Raw genomic sequence first — 19,780 nt, forward strand, 5'->3', positions numbered from 1 at the left:
ATTTGGTTTACTCGTATTAATTACAGGTCAAAAGTTACTTGAACTCCACTATCGCTCTTTGCTGCGCTAGCTGTAAGAGTCGGAATCATTCTGATCAGCAGGTACTCTTCCCATTCTTGACGGCCTTGGGGATTTGATTTAGTGAAAGAAGAATGGTATTCAAGGTGCGAAGACATGGTTCTAGCTATTTTCAAAATATGATGCGTTTTTCCCTTAGCCGCCAGCTTGGTCAAGTATTTGTCAAACAGATTAAGGTCATCAATATGGGGCCCGTTATCAATAGTATCGTCAATCCAAGACTTGATTAGCCTGCTAATCCCGAGGGGGCGCTCCAGGCTTTGAAATTTCACTGCCTCAGGTTTAGAAGGGCGATTTTTTGATAAGTTCAAAACCCCCGTTCCTTTGCGACTCAAGCGGTTCCGAACGGAGCTCGAAGCTTTTTTAACAATTGCATGGTCCCACTTTATCTCCCGTTGGATTTGAGTCGGCAAATGGTTCATGAAGTCTTCGTCCAGTGTACTCGGCATTTCTTGCTTAAGAGTCTCAGTTCTTTTGCCATGCCTACCCCAATAATCTTTTACTGGCGAGTTTGAAGCTGAGCGTTTGGAGGGTGGTGATGGCGGAAGGTTAATTTTACGCTTCAAAAGCTCTGTTCGCACATCTTCCTTTAATGCGCCTGGTAAGGAATTAAATGCATTGACATTAAGCGCAGGAAACCTAGAGCCTGCGCTGGAGGCGTCCTGCTCCCGGAAGGGCAAGCGAAGCTGGCAAACCCTATCAGAAACCTTCTCCAGCTTGTTCAGTTGAACAGCGATGCCTCTAAGGTCTTTTGGAGGACAGCCAAGCATTCTAAAAGAACTTTTGACCTCTGTAGATATCAGGCCTGCCTCACACGTAGGAACGCCAAAGCGGCTACTTCTGCTGAAGGTATCGCATTCTCCACTTCCCAAATATTTCGCAGGCTCAATAGGAGCATGTTCACACCTCCGCGTAACCTTGAGAGTGACCTGGGGTGTGACCATGTCGAGTTCTCCTAGCTTAGTTGTCAAATGCTCACATATTCTGTCTATGAATTCGTCGATCTCGTGGATGGTGTCGAACCTAATTGCGTAGTTGATGTCCACGGATATAGACTTTCTGGCGAAGTAATCAAGCGGGTCCCGCAGTACCCTGGAATTTTCTTCATCGTCTTTTCCGGAAAGAAACAAATGAAGCTTATGGCCTGTCTTAGTTCCCAGCTTGCTGGCGAGCAGCTGTAGCGAAGAGTTCCGTTTGAGGTCTCCAATTGTCGGCTCAGCGGTCTGTTCGAATAAAATATGCTGCTGGACTTTGTCCACTATAGTAGCGCCGACGCCAGGAAGATCGCGCAGAGGCAACTCCTCTATAAAAGCGTCAATGGAATCTTGTTCGAGACTGGCCATCACGCATTGACCATTAGGCTTTGCCTTCTTCAATGCGAGTCTTGCAAGAACCAAAGAATTACTACAGCCTATGCTTACGGTGCATCCGTTGGTAGCATCAAAGACGTCGCGGCGTATTTGGCGCGTAATTGCCTCGCATTGTTGGTGCGCAGAAGCGTCACCGTCTGGTAAGCCATCGAGGTACTTGACACAAATCGCCTCGTCAATGGATATTGGAAGAATCATCTGAAAGAAGCCGCTGCCGGCTAGTATCTGATATAGGAGTTTGGAGTTAACTTCATATTGCTCGAAGTTGTACGGTAGGCATATTAGGTTAGGGCAAAGCCTTCGCGCGCTGCGCACCCACATGCCGTTTTTTACCCCGAAGCTACGCGCCACATAATTGCAGCTGGCGATTTCGGAACTGTTGTTACCGTGTGCGACCGCGAGCGGGTCTCGAGAAAGATCGTAGCGAGCGTCGCTGAGCGCCGAGACTGTGGCGAAAAAACAGTCAAAGTCCACGTGGAAGATAGCTAGCCGCGCACCTTTGGGCGGCGGCTGTAGGTGCGCTCCCTCGACGTATTTTTCGCAGAACAGCGCGCGTAGATCGGCCTTCCAAGCCGACAGCTGGTGGAGCCTGGACTTGGCAAAAAAGCTCTGCAGAAACCCGGGCTGTTTGCAGTCCAGAGAATTGGCGTCAAAACCGTCTGCGGGCTGCTGCTCTGGAGCTGGCAGAGCCGCTGCCGGTGGCCGCGCTATCTGCAGCTTCTGCTGGCCGTACTCTCCCGTAATAAGAGCGTAGTCCTGCCACGGCAGCCGCTTGGAGGCCGCAATGGACTCGGTGATCCATGCGGGCGCCACGACTTTGTAATTCTGGAACTCAATGCGCTTCTTGGCCGTCAGGTTGCTCGCGACGATGTGGGTAACGCTTTTCTTGCCGCTGAGGAAGTGCTTGAAGGAGCCTCCGTGGATAATGATCTTCTGATGCAGCTGTAGACGGTCTGGGAACGTGCGTCCGTTGATGTAGATGGTGCAGTCCTTGAAGATTGGCGGATACTCGCGGCCGCCGTTAAGAGCGTCTTGGTAAAGCTTTCTCATGTACTCATCGCGGGAGTGCTGATGCGCCGTTTTGTCGGAAAAATACTGCGCGTAGTCGCCGAATTTGAGCGGCCCGACGCGCGCCGCGGTGGGAGAGCTTGAGCGCGAGCGGTCAGACGATGAATCCGACTCAGACAGCCGCGACGACGCCGGCGGCGTGCTGGGCACGACCGAAGATGGCGGCTCGGGGGAGCTGGTCACGATACACGGATCATCTTCGGCGTCTGCGGCGTCGTCCGCGGGAGCAGCGGGGCGGCGAAGCCGCGCCCGCTGCGTGGGCCTGTCGAACGTGTTGACGAGCCCCACGAGCGAGTCGTCGTCGAGCGTGGAAAGCAGCCGCTGCTGCTGCGAGAACGGCCGCTGCGAGCGCTCGCGCGCGATTGCGCCGCGGCTGGAGTCATACAAGCGCAGGGGTGAGTCGGGCGGCGGTGGCGGCGGCGGCTCCTGCGGCGATGCGTCGAGGCTTGAAGCGTCCGACAAAAGCTGCGCCAGCTCTTCGTAGTCCATGGTCCATGCGGGGAAGCGCGGTGTGCGCCTGTGATGCGGGAAGGGCCCAAAAAATAGCGGGACAAACGCGTTTCGCGCGCACGTGCACACGTGTGCACGCACGTGCTGAGCTAGTCCCGCCACGTGCCACAATTCTAATCACGTGTGCTCTCCGTGCCGGCCCCGTCGGCCCCGTCGGCCCTGTTGGCCAGACGCCCCGACTCGCCTACCCTCCTTCACGCGTCTCTCGGCACCCTGTCCTCTAAACCCTTCGTCGCCGCGCCTCCCACGTGCCCACTCCGCGCTCGCCCTTACCGCCCCCCTAACCGCCTGCGCCGCGCGTCTACGCCCTTCCAACCGACATTCTCGCCAACCTCCCACCCACGCACCATGACGCACTCGCAGCGCTCGCGGTACTCGCAATCCCGTTCTTTTTCCTGGCGTGATCTGGATCCTGCGTTTCATTCCCAGCGTCTCCCCTACCCGCGGGACTGACCCGCGTTGCCGCTGCGCGCGCTTCTGCGCGCGCCAACACCGCCCTGCCGCCTTCCACCGCGACCACCACCGCTACGCTTGACAAGCGCCCTTAGCCGGGGCCCATCGTCGTCTCGCTGCTGGCTCGTAAAGGTGCGCCCACGCTTCCGTCTGCAGATCATTGCCTACCGCGCACGTTCTAGTGAAAACTCGGCTTCGGCGGTGTGAGTGCCCAACCGCCCAGAGAACCCTGCGCGAACTGCCTGTTGGGTGCCTGGCTATGTTCTGCGACGTTCTGTTCCGGAAGGCGTAAAGACCGCGTGGCAGAAACCAGAGATAGAGGGAAAAAAATTGGAAGGAAAAAAAAAAAAACAACGAAAATTGGCTCTGTGCGCACATACGCACGCGCACACACGATCTGGGCAGACTAAAATGGCAAAATTGCAAAAAGTGGTGCTGGCACGGAAAAAGCCCAGATGGTGCGTCCTGTATAAAAGAAGGTGCTGCAAGCCCCCATGTTGCAGTAGTGGATTCCGGCAGGTATGCGTATATACAGTACGCTGGTTGAGATCGATTGAGATCAGCTAAATCGTTAGGACCTTCCGTGTACCTACACCCCCCGAACTTCATATTTCGCATACACACACCTACTCAATGGACGGACCAGGTAGCAGCACTATGACCATGGCGGCCGCGCCCTCTGCGCAAGGCGCTGGCGCCGGCGCGTCGAGCTTCGACGACTGGCTGTTCCCAGAGGCTTCGCGAATGGGCGCATTTGGCGAGTACGGCAATGATGCAGAGGCCGACGCTGAGGCAGGCGGCTGGGCCGCAGACGCAGGCGCAGAGGCTGACGCCGAGGTTGATCTAGACGCGGACGCGGATCCCGAGGCAGACGCAGACGCGGGCGTGGGCGCGGCCGTTGGAGCCGACCCCGGCGCGGGCGTGCTAGCCGCGGGCTCGCTGTCGTCGTCGTCGTCGTCGTCTTCCGCGGGATCCCCGCTGGACCAATTCTCGTCCCTGTTCGACTCGAACGCAATGCTCGCGCGCGGGTCCGACTCGGACACGCTCTTTACCGCTAGCAACTCGGCATCCGGGTCGCCAACCTTCGTGAAAAGAGAGGATGCGCAGATGTGCGGTCCTGCTGGGCTTGGCGCGAGCGCGGGCGGTCTTTCGGCCGAGGGCGAGGCCCCCGGCTCACTGCCGCTGGCGCTCGACGTGCCGGAGCTCAGCGCGTTTGACGGTCTAGACGCCGCCGCAGCTGCGGCGGATGCCGACGTCGGTGGCTCTGCGGCCGCCAACGCCGCGGCCGCTGCCGCTGCCGCCGCCGCGGCGGGCGCGCGCAAGAAGCGCGCTCCCCGCAAGCGTCTTACTGCGCACCAGAAACAAGCGCATAACAAGATCGAGAAGCGCTACCGCATCAATATCAACACTAAGATTGCCAAGCTGCAACAAATTATACCGTGGGTCGCATCTGAGGAGACCGCGTTCGAGGTCGGCGAGACCTCGCGCGGCAACTCGCGCGGCGGTGAATCGGTCGCCACCGCCACACCTAAGCTCAACAAGAGCATGATCCTCGAGAAGGCCGTTGACTACATCCTGTACCTGCAGAATAACGAGCGTCTGTACGAGATGGAGGTGCAGCGGCTGAAGAAGGAGGTGGAGCGTGCGCGCACGGAGCGCGACACTGCTGCCCGCAGCTAGGTGGCCTGCGAACGTGCACGATACCCCCCGCACACAGACAGACACTTACACACAAGACACACAACCAGACCACAGTGAGTCACTACAATTATGATAGACGAATTCCACGGCGGCGCCATCGGATTGAGCGCGCGCAATATTTTTTTTTATGATGTTTTTTATGCCTGAGCGCGAAGCCAGGATCAAGTTGACGACCGTGACGACAACAGGGTATGTAACGTTTATAGAGTAATAATGATTAGGATGGAGAAGAAGACCGGCAAAGCCGCGTTCTGACACCGGCGGCGGTCCGGGACCCGCGCCATCACGGACGAGAGTTCTCAAGGCCATGTTCAAATTTCATCTCAACGTTGGCACTTTAGGGGAGCGCAGACCCTGGCAAAGCTGGCTCAAGCAGGCACTAGGCGCCGCCCCTCATTCTAAAAAAAAATAGGGCGCCTTAGTGTGCAAGGCACCCTAAGCAAAGCCGTCCCCTATCTACACACAGCCAACCTCAGCTGGAGCACTACTAAAGCGCACGTGCGCAGGATAATTACGCACGCCCGCGCCAGGGGGTCAAAAGCGGGCGCGTCGCTCTGCTCCAAGGGCCTTCTAGGGAAAGTTGCTTAGGGGTGCCGTTCACACACAATGTCACTAAGCAAGCTGCCTCGGCTTTGTCGCAAGGACACCCCTGCCACACTGCTGCAGGACTGGCGCAGTTGCGCTAGTCCGGGCATGCGTGCTTCAACTACAACGAAGCCCCTTGCTATCGGATCAAGTCACTGTTCATTCTTGAGCTTTTCTACCGCGTTCTGAGCAACAAGCCTGGCGCGGTCTAGCTCACCTACCGACACTTCCAGCCCGGCCCTCGTAGGTACGCTGCTGTTCATGTTCCGCCATACGGCGTAACGCTTTAGGAAATGATTGATTTTCTCAATGTGTGCCTTTGCTCCTCCCGCGCCTGCACGCTCGAGCCCCAACTCCGGAACTGCACTCTTGGGAACCGTTCTTGGGCGTCGCGGGATTTTTTATCCCGATCGCTGCGCCCACACCGTACCCGGTGATGTAGATCCCTTTTCCCCCGCTATCGCTCGAGGAAGCCCTAGAACGAGCGCGCATTTCAGCGGCCCGTGGCCCAACGGTATTTCAGCGGTGTTTTAGCGATGTTTCATCTGCAAACATCTGCACGAGGGCTACCGCTCTCGGCTCCCGTCGGCATAGTAGCCTGAAGCCGTACGTAAGCTCGCGTCGCCAGGCCCCAATTGCCTCCAGCGCATGCAAACCCCAAGACTTGCGTACTCGCAGAAAGGGAGGAGTCCTGCAAGTACATTCTGGAGGCTCAGAAGCCCGGGTAGGTGACCTCTGGCAGTCGGTGGCGCTCGCTGTGGTTCTGCGGCCCGTGCTTTGTACCGCCAGCGGCTGGTTTCCGTGGTGTCCTGCGTGTTACCCCCATTGGCAGGTTCAGAGCGGATAATTGGACCACGACATTAAGAGTCGAGGCCTAAGCTAGCCCGAACTCTTCCCGATAACCGCGAAGCCGAGCCGGTCTGGGGCATTGACGCGCGCAGGTCCGGAGTTCGCGGTGGCATTCGCCAAGAAGCGACGGGCGGTTTTCTCGGTGCGCCGCGGTTTTCGACCGCTCTAATAAAAAAACAAGCCCAGAACGCACAAAGTACGCTACGTATGTGCAGCGCGTCTTGGCTGAGCGCGCAGGAAGCGACGGAGGCGCCAGAGGTGGCGGGCAGATCTGGAACTGAAGGCAATTGATCACTGTTGACGAGATACGAAAACCGTTTGACGGTACTACGTCTGGGCACGTGAGACAAATATCGCGTATATAGTGAGCGAGACGCGCGCGTGAACAATGACACAGCTTATGTCAGGTGCCACGCGCCCTGTCCTCTCACGTGACATGCGCGTGAAGATCAACAGCCCTCCAAACCCGCTACAGTGCTGCGGGGCCCTGCAAAGAACATCATCACTAATGACGGGTGTTAGCCATGGGGAGCGGGTCTCGCTTTCCTTTATGCCGCTGGCAAGGCTTCAAATCTGCATGGAGGGACCCTCGTTCTTCGGCCTCGCTCCGTATCGCGTGTTGGCATGTTTTAAGGTCCCGTGCGTGCAAAGCTAGATCGGCCTCGCGCGTTTTTCAGCCTCAGAATAAGAAAAAATCACAGATAGGTTGGCGCTTTATGGCATGAAATTTGAAAAATTACCAAGCTCATCGCGCGTCCTGAGGACTGTGGTAGTAACATCTGCTGCAAAGCAAAAGCATCGGCGCAGCCGTATAAGTGGCACAAAATTCAAGGCATACATCCTGACGTCGTACTGAGCTTCACCAGCTGTCTACCGTGATGTCTTTCCACCACCAGTTTACTCTGGCGTCAGCCAAAAACCAGCTTATACCGCAGCAGCTCACCAACAACGTGTTCTTTGGGCCGCTCAACGCACTTTCTCAGCGCGAATTCATCCAAGAGAATCGAATTCGGTTCTTTGTTGCTGTCGGTATCGCGACAAAAAGAGTCGCCCAGTATTGCCGGGACATGCCCGCCCGAGACTGCCTGGTGGTGAATTTCGACTCGGAGTTCAGCCCGCAGGTATCGCTCTCTGCTACAGAGCTGGAGCTGGTCTCTCAGTACTCCCAGCAGCACTCGACTTCGCTCTCTCAGCTGGCCGCCGGTCTCGCCGGCGACGCAGCGACTGGTTGCACTGCAGACTCAAGGCTCACCCCGCAGCCGGAGCTGGACCAGCAACTGCACAACAGTCCTGCCCAGTACACCTGCAACATTGTGACTTCACAGGGAGCCCAGAAATTCGCTAGCTTTAATGACCTACTGACCTTATTCAAGCTTTCCGGTTCAGGCAATGTGCTCGTCTTCTCCTCCAACGGTAACGATGAGGACCTTGTTGCCCTGCTTTCTTCGCATGTTGTCATTACCAACTCTTCTGCTTCGCTTCTGGAGGCTTTCCAGTACGTAAAGTCCCTCCGGCCGTCTATAAACCAGTGCCAGCCTGACTCAGTATTCTGGTGCCAAGGGCTAATGGAGTATCTGGAAGGCTCCAGATCCTACAACAACCCATTCTATGACAATGGCATGTCTCCAGCAAGTCCACTATCTACAACAGGCGTAACATCTAATGCATTCGTTACCAAAAGGCGCAATTCCTGGTCCTCGGACTGCGAAGAAGAATGCCCAAATTCGGCTACCGGTACAATTTCGGTCTCTGGCACCCCCAAAACTCGGAGGATAGCTGCGATTCGAGCTGACAATATGGCGCTGCCTCATTAAAATCCTCGCATAGCACGCGGATTAGGGTGGTACCCCTAACTTCACGGTGTACGACTGAAAGGGCACAAGACTTAACCCCTCCATCGTAGTTCTTTGCGGGTGTGGCAATACAGCACAGCCAGGCTGCTCCTTGGCTTTGTTTTAACGCCTCTCACAAACAATGTGGCCTACAGTCTCATGTGCAGCGCTCTGGTTAACTGGCAGAGTACTTGAACCGGCAAAGCTCACGAAGGAGACTCAAGAATTGTCATTGCGGTCCACATCCCGTCTTCACTTCACTTCACGCTATCGGCACAAGCTGCCTGTTGTAATATTACCGCATCCATAAGACACTTTTATAAGTAACAACCTCCCATTAATTATGTTAAACACTATTATTCAATTAAATGGCAAGCGATATGCAAAAGGGATGTTTGTGACATCATTTCTTCAAGATGGTAACGACGTCCTCATCTTCTAAGATGTGGTTTAACCCCACATATTGAGGTTGATGCTTGACACTGCTGCCGTAAACCAACGCGTTTCTGAAGTCGTCAACCAGAGATTTATGGATCTGGTTACAAAAGTCTTTTACCGAACACCTGTCCGATCTCAGCACTACAGGATCCGTGAAATCTGGCATTGTACCCTTGGGCTTTGTGTATACACGAACCAGGTTCAAACGGTCCCACATGATCTGCAACAGCTCATCCAAGTTCCACTCCCTCCCGGATGAGATTGGCACAGCATTAGGAATTCTGTATAACAGCTCCAACTCCTCAAGCGACAGGGAGTCGACCTTGTTTAGCACGTAAATCGCTGGCATGTATCTTCTTGTGGACGCTTCCAACACATCAATGAGATCGTCGACGGTAGCGTCACATCTGAACGCAATTTCAGCACTGTTCATTTTGTATTCACTCATCACAGCCCTGATTTCGTCTGCCCCTAAGTGTGTCAGCGGAACTGTGTTAGTGATGGAGACACCACCTTTCTCCTTCTTTTTGATCAAGATGTCGGGGGGCTGCTTGTTCAAACGAATACCGACACCTTCTAATTCTTTTTCAATCACTTGTTTGTGATGTAGCGGTTTGTTGACGTCCAGAACAATAAAAAGTAGGTTACAAGTTCTGGCGACCGCAATGACTTGCTTACCACGACCTCTACCGTCTTTAGCACCGTCAATGATACCTGGCAAGTCAAGCATTTGGATTCTGGCACCTTTGTATCTGATCACACCAGGCACGGTCACCAGCGTGGTAAACTCATACTCTGCAGCCTCTGACTCGGTACCCGTGAGCTTTGAAAGCAATGTCGATTTACCCACAGAAGGGAACCCTACGAATCCGACCGAAGCTACACCCGTTCTAGCAACGTCGAAACCAACACCACCACCTCCCGAGCCTTGTGTCGCAGAGGTCACGATTTCTCTTCTCAATTTTGCTAGTTTGGCTTTCAGCTGTCCAAGATGGAACGACGTAGCCTTGTTTTTTTGCGTACGCGCCATCTCATCTTCGATGGCCTTGATCTTCTCGACGGTTGTAGACATCTTGCTGCCGGATTATTGGTATCGAGACGTCTTTGCTGAACTGTAAGAAGTTAGCTGCAAAGGCCTTTGACACTTCGATGATGTTTCTCACGTACATCCGCCAATGGCTAAAAAATTTTAAGATCATGATAAACGTTTAATTTCTGCGTATGTCATGATCTCTATCACGTGGTCAACCAGTTTGAACTCTCGTTGATCGATACATATCGTCACTATGTACGCGTTTGTTGAAAATTTTTTGGCTTTCAGCAACAGCTCCTACCAGTGTCAGATCTTGAGATGAGATGTTAAAACCTTCGTATTCCCCTTCAGGACAAGACAAATCAGCAACAAACCCACTAGTTACAACAGCTCAGGATGGGGAAGAAGTCTAAGAAGTCAGCTCAAAACTACTGGGACGAGGAGTTCGAGGAAGACACTCCTCAACCCGAGGAAATTGGAGGAACTCCTGCGGAAAGCACGCCTGAAGTCGAAGCTGCGACAGATGGTCCTGAGTCTTCGGTTGAGCCATCCGACCAAGCCGAGGTTGCTGAGGACGCAGAAGCAATCGAAGCGGACTTCATGTCGGCGCTAAGACAGACTAAGAAGAAGGCTGACAAAAAAGAGGAGGAAGACGTCAAGAAGCCCGTGATAAAGTCGAAGAAGGAGAAGGAAAAGGAGAAGAAAGAGAAGGAGAAGCAAAAGAAGAAGGAGCAAGCCGCTAAAAAGAAGGCCCAGCAACAGGCTCAGAAGGAAAAGAACAAGGAGTTAAACAAACAGCAAGCCGAGGCCGCGGCTGAAGCCAAGGCGAAAAAAGAGAGCGGTGCTAAGTCCTCCGAAGGCCAAACCGCTACAGGTGGCGCTAAGAAGAATGCGAAGAAGATCCCTGCCGGATTAGCCGCTCTGAAGCGTCAATTGGAGCTGAAGAAGCAGCTAGAGGAACAGGAACGTTTAGAGAGAGAGGAAGAGGAACGTTTGGAGAAAGAAGAGGAGGATCGCCTGAAGAAGGAGCAAGAATTGGCCGAAGAGGCGAGACAGCAGAAGAGGGAGAAAGAGAGAGCCAAGCGCGAAAAGCTGAAGGCAGAAGGTAAACTCCTAACCCGTAAGCAAAAAGAAGAGAAGAAGCTTCTCGAGAAAAGACGTGCTGCTCTGCTAGCCGCCGGTAACATCCAGGTTGCTGGTCTAAACAAGTCTCAGGATGGCTCTGACAGCAAGCCTAAGAAGGTTGTGTACGGCAAGAAAAAGAAGAAGACACAGCAAGAGAAGGATGCTGAACTCGCCGTTGAAGAAGCCAAAAAGGCTGCCGAGGCCGCAGATGCTGAGGAAGATGCCGAGGAAGCCCTCGTTGATGACTGGGAAAACTTGGCTCTCGATGACGACGAAGGCGCTGCATCTGATGAAGAGGACCAAGAACAAGAAGAAACTGCTGAAGACGAGGATGCGGATGCAACCAAAGAGAAGCCTGCTCAGCCTAGCTCTTCAAAGGTTGAGGCTGCTCCAGCAAGCACGCCTGCTTCAGCCGCTGTTTCCAAGCGTCCTTCGCCAACACCATCATCCTCTACTCAAAAAGATCTCCGTTCTCCTATCTGCTGTATTTTGGGTCATGTTGACACTGGTAAGACTAAGCTGCTGGATAAAATCAGACAAACCAATGTGCAAGGTGGAGAAGCAGGTGGTATCACCCAGCAAATTGGTGCTACTTACTTCCCTATCGAAGCCGTCAAGCAAAAGACACAGGCTATGGCTCAATACGAAAAGCAGACTTTTGATGTTCCAGGTTTGTTGGTGATCGATACTCCAGGCCACGAATCTTTCACAAACTTGCGTTCCAGAGGTTCTTCTTTGTGTAACATCGCCATCCTTGTTATTGATATTATGCACGGTTTGGAACAACAAACTATGGAGTCTATCAGACTTTTGAGAGACAGAAAAGCTCCTTTTGTTGTTGCTTTGAACAAAATCGATAGACTATATGACTGGGAGCCCACGCCTAATGACTCTTTCAGAAACTCTTTCCAAAAACAATCCAGGGGTGTTAAGCAAGAGTTTGCTACCAGACTCGAAGGGATCAAGGTTGCTCTCGCTGAGCAAGGTTTGAACTCCGAGCTGTACTTCGAGAACAAAAACTTGGCGAAGTATGTCTCGATTGTTCCAACATCTGCTGTTACAGGTGAAGGTGTTCCTGACTTGCTGTGGCTGCTGCTGGAGCTCACTCAGAAAAGAATGTCCAAGCAATTGATGTATCTATCTCACGTCGCTGCTACTGTTTTGGAAGTTAAAGTCGTTGAAGGTTTCGGTACCACAATCGATGTTATTTTGTCCAACGGTTACCTGAGAGAAGGTGACAGAATTGTCCTGTGTGGCCTTAATGGACCAATTGTGACAACTATCAGAGCCTTGTTGACTCCACAGCCATTACGCGAGCTGCGTTTGAAGTCCGAGTACGTTCATCACAAAGAGGTGAAGGCCGCCCTCGGTGTCAAGGTTGCCGCCAACGACCTTGAGAAGGCTGTTTCTGGCTCTAGACTATTAGTTGTGGGCCCTGAGGATGACGAGGAGGAGATGATGGATGATGTTATGGAGGACTTGACAGGTCTACTTGACTCTGTTGACACTTCGGGACGTGGTGTTGTTGTGCAAGCATCTACTCTGGGTTCTCTTGAAGCTCTTTTGGACTTCTTGAAGGACATGAAAATTCCAGTTATGTCTATCGGCCTGGGTCCAGTTTACAAGAGGGATGTGATGAAGGCAACTGCTATGTTGGACAAAGCCAAGGAGTTCGCAGTCATGTTGTGTTTCGATGTTAAAATTGACAAGGAAGCCGAACACTACGCCGAGGAACAAGGCGTTAAAATCTTTAACGCAGACGTTATCTACCACTTGTTCGACGCCTTTACTGCCTACCAAGAAAAACTTCTGGAGCAACGTCGTAAAGATTTCTTGCAAGATGCCATTTTCCCTTGCGTTCTGAACACTCTACAAATTATCAACAAGCGTGGTCCTATGATCATTGGTGTTGATGTGATGGAAGGTTCATTGAGAGTGGGCACTCCAATTTGTACCGTGAAACTGGATCCAACTACAAAAGAGAAAACCGTTCTTCTTCTTGGTAAGGTTGTTTCTTTGGAAATCAACCACCAAGCAGTCAACGAAGTCAAGAAAGGTCAAACAGCAGCCGGTGTCGCGATGCGTCTGGAAGACCCATCTGGCCAACAGCCTATATGGGGTCGTCATGTTGACGAAAAGGACACTTTATACTCTTTGATATCCAGAAGATCTATTGACACTCTGAAGGACCCTGCATTCAGAGACCAGGTTTCAAAGTCCGACTGGTTGTTGTTGCGTAAGATGAAGACCGTTTTCAGCATCGAGTGAAAAGCTCTCTTCACGTTATCGTTTCTTGTATTTTAGTTATGAAGCATGTTTCCTTACGAACCAGCTTACACTATATTGAGCTGCGAGAATCTTCCAAAGACTCTTCAACCATGTATAGTTGTCAATTCACGTACGTCTATTAAAAATTGAGACCTCTGGCATTTGATTACATGAATACTGGGATAAAAAAAAAGTCAGGATACTGCATTCTCAACCAAATCCCAATAAGGCCTGCTATATTCAATATTTTTCCTTTTTGACGATTAATATACATGGTATGTTGATACTATTTAATGCGATGCGGGGACTTTGGCCAAAACGTCAAAAGCGCCGGTACCAACATTGTTTAGTTTTCCTAAAACAATCCTGGCAGAAGGACTGTCGAGGTTTTCACATTCGTTGTCCAAAACAGCCTTCGTTAAGAACTGACAAGTGGTTTCATAAGACATCTTCATTAGGGAAGACGTCGAGGTCTCCATGCCTTGTCTGTTGAAAGCAAGGTAAGTTCCTTGTCTTGTCATCATATCAGCGATCAAGTCCAAATGACGGAAAGAGACCGAGATAGCATAACGAGAAAAGACATTGTTGATTTCGTTCACAATGGTGTTTCTTGCGGCCTCAACACCATACGTCTTCAAAACAGATGCAACGTCGTTCGACGTAATACCGTTGACGTCGATGAAGGCGTCTTGGTCCCACATTTCTTGGAAGTTGACACCCTCGGTGACAAGGATACGCTTTCCGTTCTCAGGTTCTGGGTGAACACATCTGTCAATGTTTTTCACCTCTCTAATGACGGACTTGCGACAGATATCTTCAACAATGTTAACCATCAGCAGCTTTTCGGTGTCAGCGGCCAGCTCGATAGTGAACTGACACCATTCTCCGTCTTCGTCATCGAAGTTGTACTTCGTGACAAATCTGTGGGAAGATACAACTGCAGACTGTCTATCACGCTGAACTTTGGTGAGTCCGGATTTAGTTTTATTTGAAAGAGGCTTCTCCTCTTCAACATCCTCTGCGTCGTCAGAGTCTGATGAGTCAGAGTCCATCTCAGAGTCAACCTCCTCGTCGGACGACTTTTCAGCTTCCCTCATGGTTTCAACCTCATCGTCATCGGGATCGTCGTACGACACAGCTTGTTTGGTCCTCTTTCTTGACTCTTGCTCGTCATTGTCTTCGTCATCAATCTTTCCTCCCTCACCGGAAGCAATAGCAGCTTGCGATCTGGGGACTGCAACACCGATCTCAGGCGAAGCCATCTTTTTCTGCTTTTTGATTTCTTTGACGATTGCGACCTCAAGAGATTTCAAGAACTTTTCAGCAACGACGTTCTGCAGCTCTTCTTTAGAAACGTCGTATTCCTCGCCATATTCATCGCTTCCGAAGAACTTCATGTTGATAAAGTAAGATCTTGAACCAGTGCTTCCCTCCGAGAAACCGGTAGATTCTGTAACCTCAACTCTGTCAACAACTTCGGATAGCATGACCTTGGTCACCGATTTACAGAAAGTGTCTGCTTGAGGGTCAGTAACATCAGCCAGAATAGGTAAGGTCATCTGTGGAGTCTTGATAGCGGCAGAAGCTGTCATAATGATTTCTCTCATACGAGGGATACCCAAGGTGACGTTTGCGGCACCGTGACCAGCAAAGTGGAAGGTATTCAAAGTCATTTGCGTGGATGGCTCACCGACAGATTGAGAGGCAATGATACCCACAGCTTCACCAGGATTAATCAAAGAGCGCATATACTTCAGTTGCATTAGAGCACGGAATTTCTTCTCGCTCACAGTGTCGCGCGACTTAAAGAGATCGTTGTTAGAGTCGATAAAGCTCTCAAGTTTGTCTTGGAAGTTTTCGGAAACGGAACCCAAATACTTTGAAGGGTTGAACTTCGAAACCACAGGATCGTACTTGACCTTTTGAGAGTAGTGTGGGACCTTTTCGGTCTTCTTTCTGTGCTTGAGCGCTTTTTTGGAGTACTTCAAGGCACTCTCAACATCGAGATGTTCTATCAGAGCCGCTGGATTATACTTCTTCAGAAGAGCATCGTAGTTGTCTGCACAGAACTTGAATTGAGTCATGTGAGATTCTTGGGTCACATCAACCGCATCACCACCGTACAAGAATTGGATGAGAGTACCATCGGCGTCTCTTACAGAGTTGTCATAAGAGATGTGAACACCTTCTAGCTGTTTAGTCAAACAACGCTGTAAGTACCCGGATCTAGAGGTCTTGACAGCTGTGTCGATCAAACCTTCACGACCAGCCATACAGTGGAAGTAGTACTCCTGAGGTTTGATACCTGAGTAAAACCGGCCTTTGATGTAACCACCAGCCATAGCATCGGTTTCGAAAGGTTTGAAGGATGGCAGAGTCTTACCAGAAACCATCACTGGTACTCTTCTACCTTCCAGAGCCTGTTGTCCTAGCAAACACATAATTTGCGAGACGTTGACATTGGAACCCTTAGCACCAGAGAGAGCCATTGCTTGCATGGAGTTGTTTGGGAACTTCTTCATTGTCCCATCCGGAACACACTTCGAAACAACTTGCGATGTGATAGAGTTAACTTTTGAGGAGGTGACCGCATCTAGAATTCCCAGCTTGTTATCGTCTCTCAGGATTTCTTCCAAACGCTTCAGGAGCTCGCTGTCGTTTGCACTAACGTCCTTATCCAAGTTGGTGACTTCGGCTGCAGCTACACGACCGACATCAGTTGATGTCTTCAAAATGTCGCTTCTCCACTTGTTGCCTTCTTCGGTCAGACGCAAGTCATCCATACCACATGTAAAGGCCGTGGCAGTAATGTAGTTAGTGAAGAGTCTACCGAGTACTGAAAGAACTTTAGCTGACACATCTGGACCGTAGACTTCATGCAAAGAGTGAACAATACCGTACTTCGAAGCACCATACTGGGACTTGTCCAAGATACCGCACAGCAATTCGCCGTTCTTGAATACGACATCGTTCTCGGTGGATCCTTTGCCCCAGTATTCGTTTTTGATCTTGTTCTTTGAAAGAAGATTGATACCTGGCATGTCAGCGGGTGTAACATTCAAAAGAACGGTGGTGATGATCTGTTTACCGGTCCATAGAGGTACAGGCTTGAAAACCGCGGGTGGAACGGTCAATAGCTTGTTTCTAGTTGCGTGACCATCTTCTGGACGAATACAGCCATAAATATACTGTTGGTACTCTTCCCTTGTGAAGAACGAATCCTTGTTTGTCAGCCACACACCTGCAGAAATGTGGTCCTGAATCAAACCTCTCACAGGAGACCCCGAAGTTGGTGTCAGATACTGGGAGTCAGTGTTTGCAAGGTTGAAAGCCTCAGCTCTAGCGTTTTCGTTTTGAGGGAAGTGCATGTTCATCTCATCACCATCGAAGTCAGCATTGTAAGCACCGGTGTTGGCATAGTGCAAACGCAATGTCTTTTCGCCAGGCAAGACTCTGACTTTGTGACCCATCATGGAAGCTTTGTGTAGGGTTGGTTGACGGTTCATAATGACGATATCTCTGTTTTTGATGTGACGGTAGACCTTTTTGTTCAAAGAGTGTGTAGCGCTGTGCGAGGAAGGAGTCAGAAGTTGGTTGGCGAGAGCCTTGCGCTGTTCGGTAGTCATGCCGACGAGGGAGACCAACGACCCATCTTCATTCTGAATTTGAGTGGCACCCGGCCATTTGTCGGGGCCATTTATCACAGCCTGTCTCAACTCCGCGATGTTGTAAGAGGTGACGGGCTCTGGGTAAGTCAGCTTTGTAGCAAAAACCGGTGGAACACCAATTTCGTTAGTCTCAATGTTTGGGTCAGGCGAGATGACAGATCTGGCAGCATAGTTAACACGCTTTCCCATCATGTGCTTTCTAAACAGACCTTCCTTCTTTTCCAGAGCCTGCTTGACACCAGGGATAGGAACCTTACCTCCGGTGTTTCCTTGAGCCTTAGTGGAGTCGATGAAAGCGTTAACGTCATTTTGGATGGTGACGAAAGCGTTCATGAGCCTGTTGAAGATAACTTTTTTGTCTTCGACAGACACCTTGTCTTTTTGTAGCTTAGACATTTCCTCATTGAGATCTCTGATCAGCAAAGAGGTGGTCAGGATCTTAGACAGAAGCTGGTTTTGGGTGTTTTCATGAATTTCCTCGCCCAGCTTGGAAGGCAAGCGGAAACGGGTTGGTGGAACTATCACAACTTCCAAGAAAAACATGTCGGCTCTAACTAGCTTTTTAGATAAGTTTGGCCTAGAGTGGAAGACGTACTGCAGAACCTCCTGCTCTTTCTTGAAGACGCTCCGCAGGATGTTGCGTACTTCAGTAGACAGAATGTAGGTGGACCCCGTCTTGGGTCTAGCAGACGCATCCCTGGAGTTGTCGAAGTCCTCGTCGACCTCCATGGGCTCGCCGGCGGAGTTCTGATCGTCGGCCAGCTTACGGCGCTGTTGCTGCTTTTTGATCATGTCAGCACGGATCAAACCCTTGACTCTGTTATTGGTCTGCTGCTTTTCCGTGAGTGAGGTCTCAAAGATCTTGGTGAAACCGTCCTTTCTGAACTTGGGCGAGAACATTCCACAGTTGTCACACTTTGGTCTGGAAAGAAGTCTCTTGTAGAAGTCGTGGATCAAAGCTTTTCTTTCGTCGTTGACGGTGGCGGTGAAGGTACCGTTGTAAGAGGTACGGCCCTCTGAGATAGCGGTGGCTATGCTGATGTCGACGAACTCTCTGCGCTTGACTTTGAGTTCTCTGAGCAGAGCGACGTCGACGAGCTTGGATGGCTTGTCGTCATCGCCGTCGTCCTCCTCGGCCTCGTCGACGGCGGTTTGCAGGGTGCCGACCCGCAGCTCGTCGAGCTTGTAGCACTCGTCGATGAGCCCGTACTGCAGGAGCTTAAGCTTGCAGGCGTAGCGATGCACCTCGGAGGCCTTGAGCCTGAAGCCGTGGCAGTAGAGACAGCTGCTTCTCAAGAAGATGTAGAGCTGGCTGAAGAAGAGAGGGTTATAGCAAGGCACGGGCAGCTCAATGTGGCCCTGGTGGCCCGGGCAAAACTTCTCGTCGAGGCCGCAGGTGGCACAGAGGTTGCGCAAAAAGGCGCCGAGGGCGAGGTCGTAGAGACCGCCCGAGATTGGGTGACCCAGGTTGTCCAGAACGGTGGGGTTGGTAATCTGCATGGCAGAGAAGTTCCGTATGTCTTGGGCGGTCATCACGCCGAAGTCGACCGACGTGATCTCCGATCCAACGGGCTTCGAGATATCCATTGGTCTGGGGGCGCGGACGCGAGGGATTCAGTTGAAAGAGCGTGTGATGTGGACCGCGGACTGGGCTCGAAACCTCCAAGATATGCTTTGAGGGATTGTTAGGAGCGATGAGATGCGCTCTCAGCGTGGTGCTTTCAGTTATAGCTGCGATGAGATGGGAATCTGAAAAATTTTTCAGAAAAGCAACGTGGCACGTGATGCCGTCGGGTCACGTGGATAAACGGTATCACGTGGTTATGGTGCACCCTTTGTAGCTGTTACCCGGCGCACGTCTGGTTGCTGCCGCGTTCTCCGGCCCCCGCGCCATGTACCCCCGATTGCTAAGGGACGCTGTCCCAATATAAAAAGGGGGCGCGACGCCTGGAACGTTCTCGCCGCTCTGCAGTAGCACCGACAGAATATTTGCAAGCTATGCCCGAAAAGAACGCTGCCGCTCACGACCAAGGAAACCTCGCCGGCTCCATCGCCGGCTCCGTCGCCGGCGCTGACCTGGGCAACAAGCTGCACCTCGGTGCCATCGGCGGCATCGCGAGCAGCGTGCTGGGCTCAGGCCAGGGCAGCAAGCTCGAGAACAAGCTGAAGGAGAAGATGGACAAGAAATAAGTGTGTAGTATATAGGCGGCGCGTGCGCCAGTGCGCGGAGCGCGCGAATACATGATTTACCGCCCAAATTGAACATTGGGGGGGGATTCACGTGAAACATGGTCGTATGGTGTGAGGGGAGTTTGACTACAGGAGTGGCGGAAGGCTGCTGCTACAGTAGGCGGAAGCATCTGAGATAATATCGGAGTATTTCATGAATAGAGACGATCCATAAGCCCATGCCCCACTCCGACGTCACAGATCAATCTCCAACGCCACAGGCCAATCTCTACTGCCAAAGCCTCACCCCCACTGCTTCAGGCTTGCCTTTTCGCTAAGCTTTCTCTCTCACAACCGCTGTCTCGCGGCGTCCCTGAAATTATGCAAGCGCCTCGCCCTTCACTATTGTCTTACATACGAATCGACGCTCCTCAGGTCACCATAGCACGAAAGGGTCGGCCCAAGTCGCTTTCCACGACACAACTTCGACCCCGGGTTCCCGCCCACAGGCGCTGTCGTTCCACCAAGTTTCCAAAATAGCCGGATACTTATAAGTTATTACAATATTATTTAATTTGTTATAACGTGTTGATCGAGAAAATATCATCCCTGATCATGATGGATCACATATAC

General features: G+C 51.7%; 7 protein-coding genes across 7 annotated transcripts, besides 1 other annotated feature; 4 read left to right on the plus strand and 3 right to left on the minus strand.

Moving 5' to 3' along the window:
* Positions 1–20: 20 nt before the first annotated feature.
* Positions 21–3,005, minus strand: REV1 (deoxycytidyl transferase; the record flags this gene model as incomplete). The annotated part of the gene is made up of 1 exon (XM_002552744.1): positions 21–3,005. The coding sequence occupies one exon, from the start codon at positions 3,003–3,005 to the stop codon at positions 21–23; it is 2,985 nt and encodes a 994-aa protein (XP_002552790.1).
* Positions 3,006–4,112: 1,107 nt separating this feature from the next.
* TYE7 (Tye7p) lies at positions 4,113–5,159 on the plus strand (the record flags this gene model as incomplete). Its single annotated transcript, XM_002552745.1, has 1 exon — positions 4,113–5,159. The coding sequence occupies one exon, from the start codon at positions 4,113–4,115 to the stop codon at positions 5,157–5,159; it is 1,047 nt and encodes a 348-aa protein (XP_002552791.1).
* A 2,333-nt stretch (positions 5,160–7,492) lies between these two features.
* KLTH0D01562g (KLTH0D01562p) lies at positions 7,493–8,428 on the plus strand (the record flags this gene model as incomplete). Its single annotated transcript, XM_002552746.1, has 1 exon — positions 7,493–8,428. One exon carries the CDS (start codon positions 7,493–7,495, stop codon positions 8,426–8,428), a length of 936 nt encoding a protein of 311 aa, XP_002552792.1.
* Positions 8,429–8,849: 421 nt separating this feature from the next.
* On the minus strand, positions 8,850–9,956 carry RBG1 (GTP-binding protein RBG1; the record flags this gene model as incomplete). Its single annotated transcript, XM_002552747.1, has 1 exon — positions 8,850–9,956. The coding sequence occupies one exon, from the start codon at positions 9,954–9,956 to the stop codon at positions 8,850–8,852; it is 1,107 nt and encodes a 368-aa protein (XP_002552793.1).
* Positions 9,957–10,313: 357 nt separating this feature from the next.
* FUN12 (translation initiation factor eIF5B) lies at positions 10,314–13,310 on the plus strand (the record flags this gene model as incomplete). Its single annotated transcript, XM_002552748.1, has 1 exon — positions 10,314–13,310. The coding sequence occupies one exon, from the start codon at positions 10,314–10,316 to the stop codon at positions 13,308–13,310; it is 2,997 nt and encodes a 998-aa protein (XP_002552794.1).
* A 290-nt stretch (positions 13,311–13,600) lies between these two features.
* Positions 13,601–18,565, minus strand: RPA190 (DNA-directed RNA polymerase I core subunit RPA190; the record flags this gene model as incomplete). Its single annotated transcript, XM_002552749.1, has 1 exon — positions 13,601–18,565. One exon carries the CDS (start codon positions 18,563–18,565, stop codon positions 13,601–13,603), a length of 4,965 nt encoding a protein of 1,654 aa, XP_002552795.1.
* A 411-nt stretch (positions 18,566–18,976) lies between these two features.
* KLTH0D01650g (KLTH0D01650p) lies at positions 18,977–19,168 on the plus strand (the record flags this gene model as incomplete). The annotated part of the gene is made up of 1 exon (XM_002552750.1): positions 18,977–19,168. One exon carries the CDS (start codon positions 18,977–18,979, stop codon positions 19,166–19,168), a length of 192 nt encoding a protein of 63 aa, XP_002552796.1.
* Positions 19,169–19,742: 574 nt separating this feature from the next.
* Positions 19,743–19,780: part of a mobile genetic element that runs on past the window's edge.

Source organism: Lachancea thermotolerans, assembly GCF_000142805.1.
Source record: "Lachancea thermotolerans CBS 6340 chromosome D complete sequence".
NCBI classification, from domain to species: domain Eukaryota; kingdom Fungi; phylum Ascomycota; class Saccharomycetes; order Saccharomycetales; family Saccharomycetaceae; genus Lachancea; species Lachancea thermotolerans.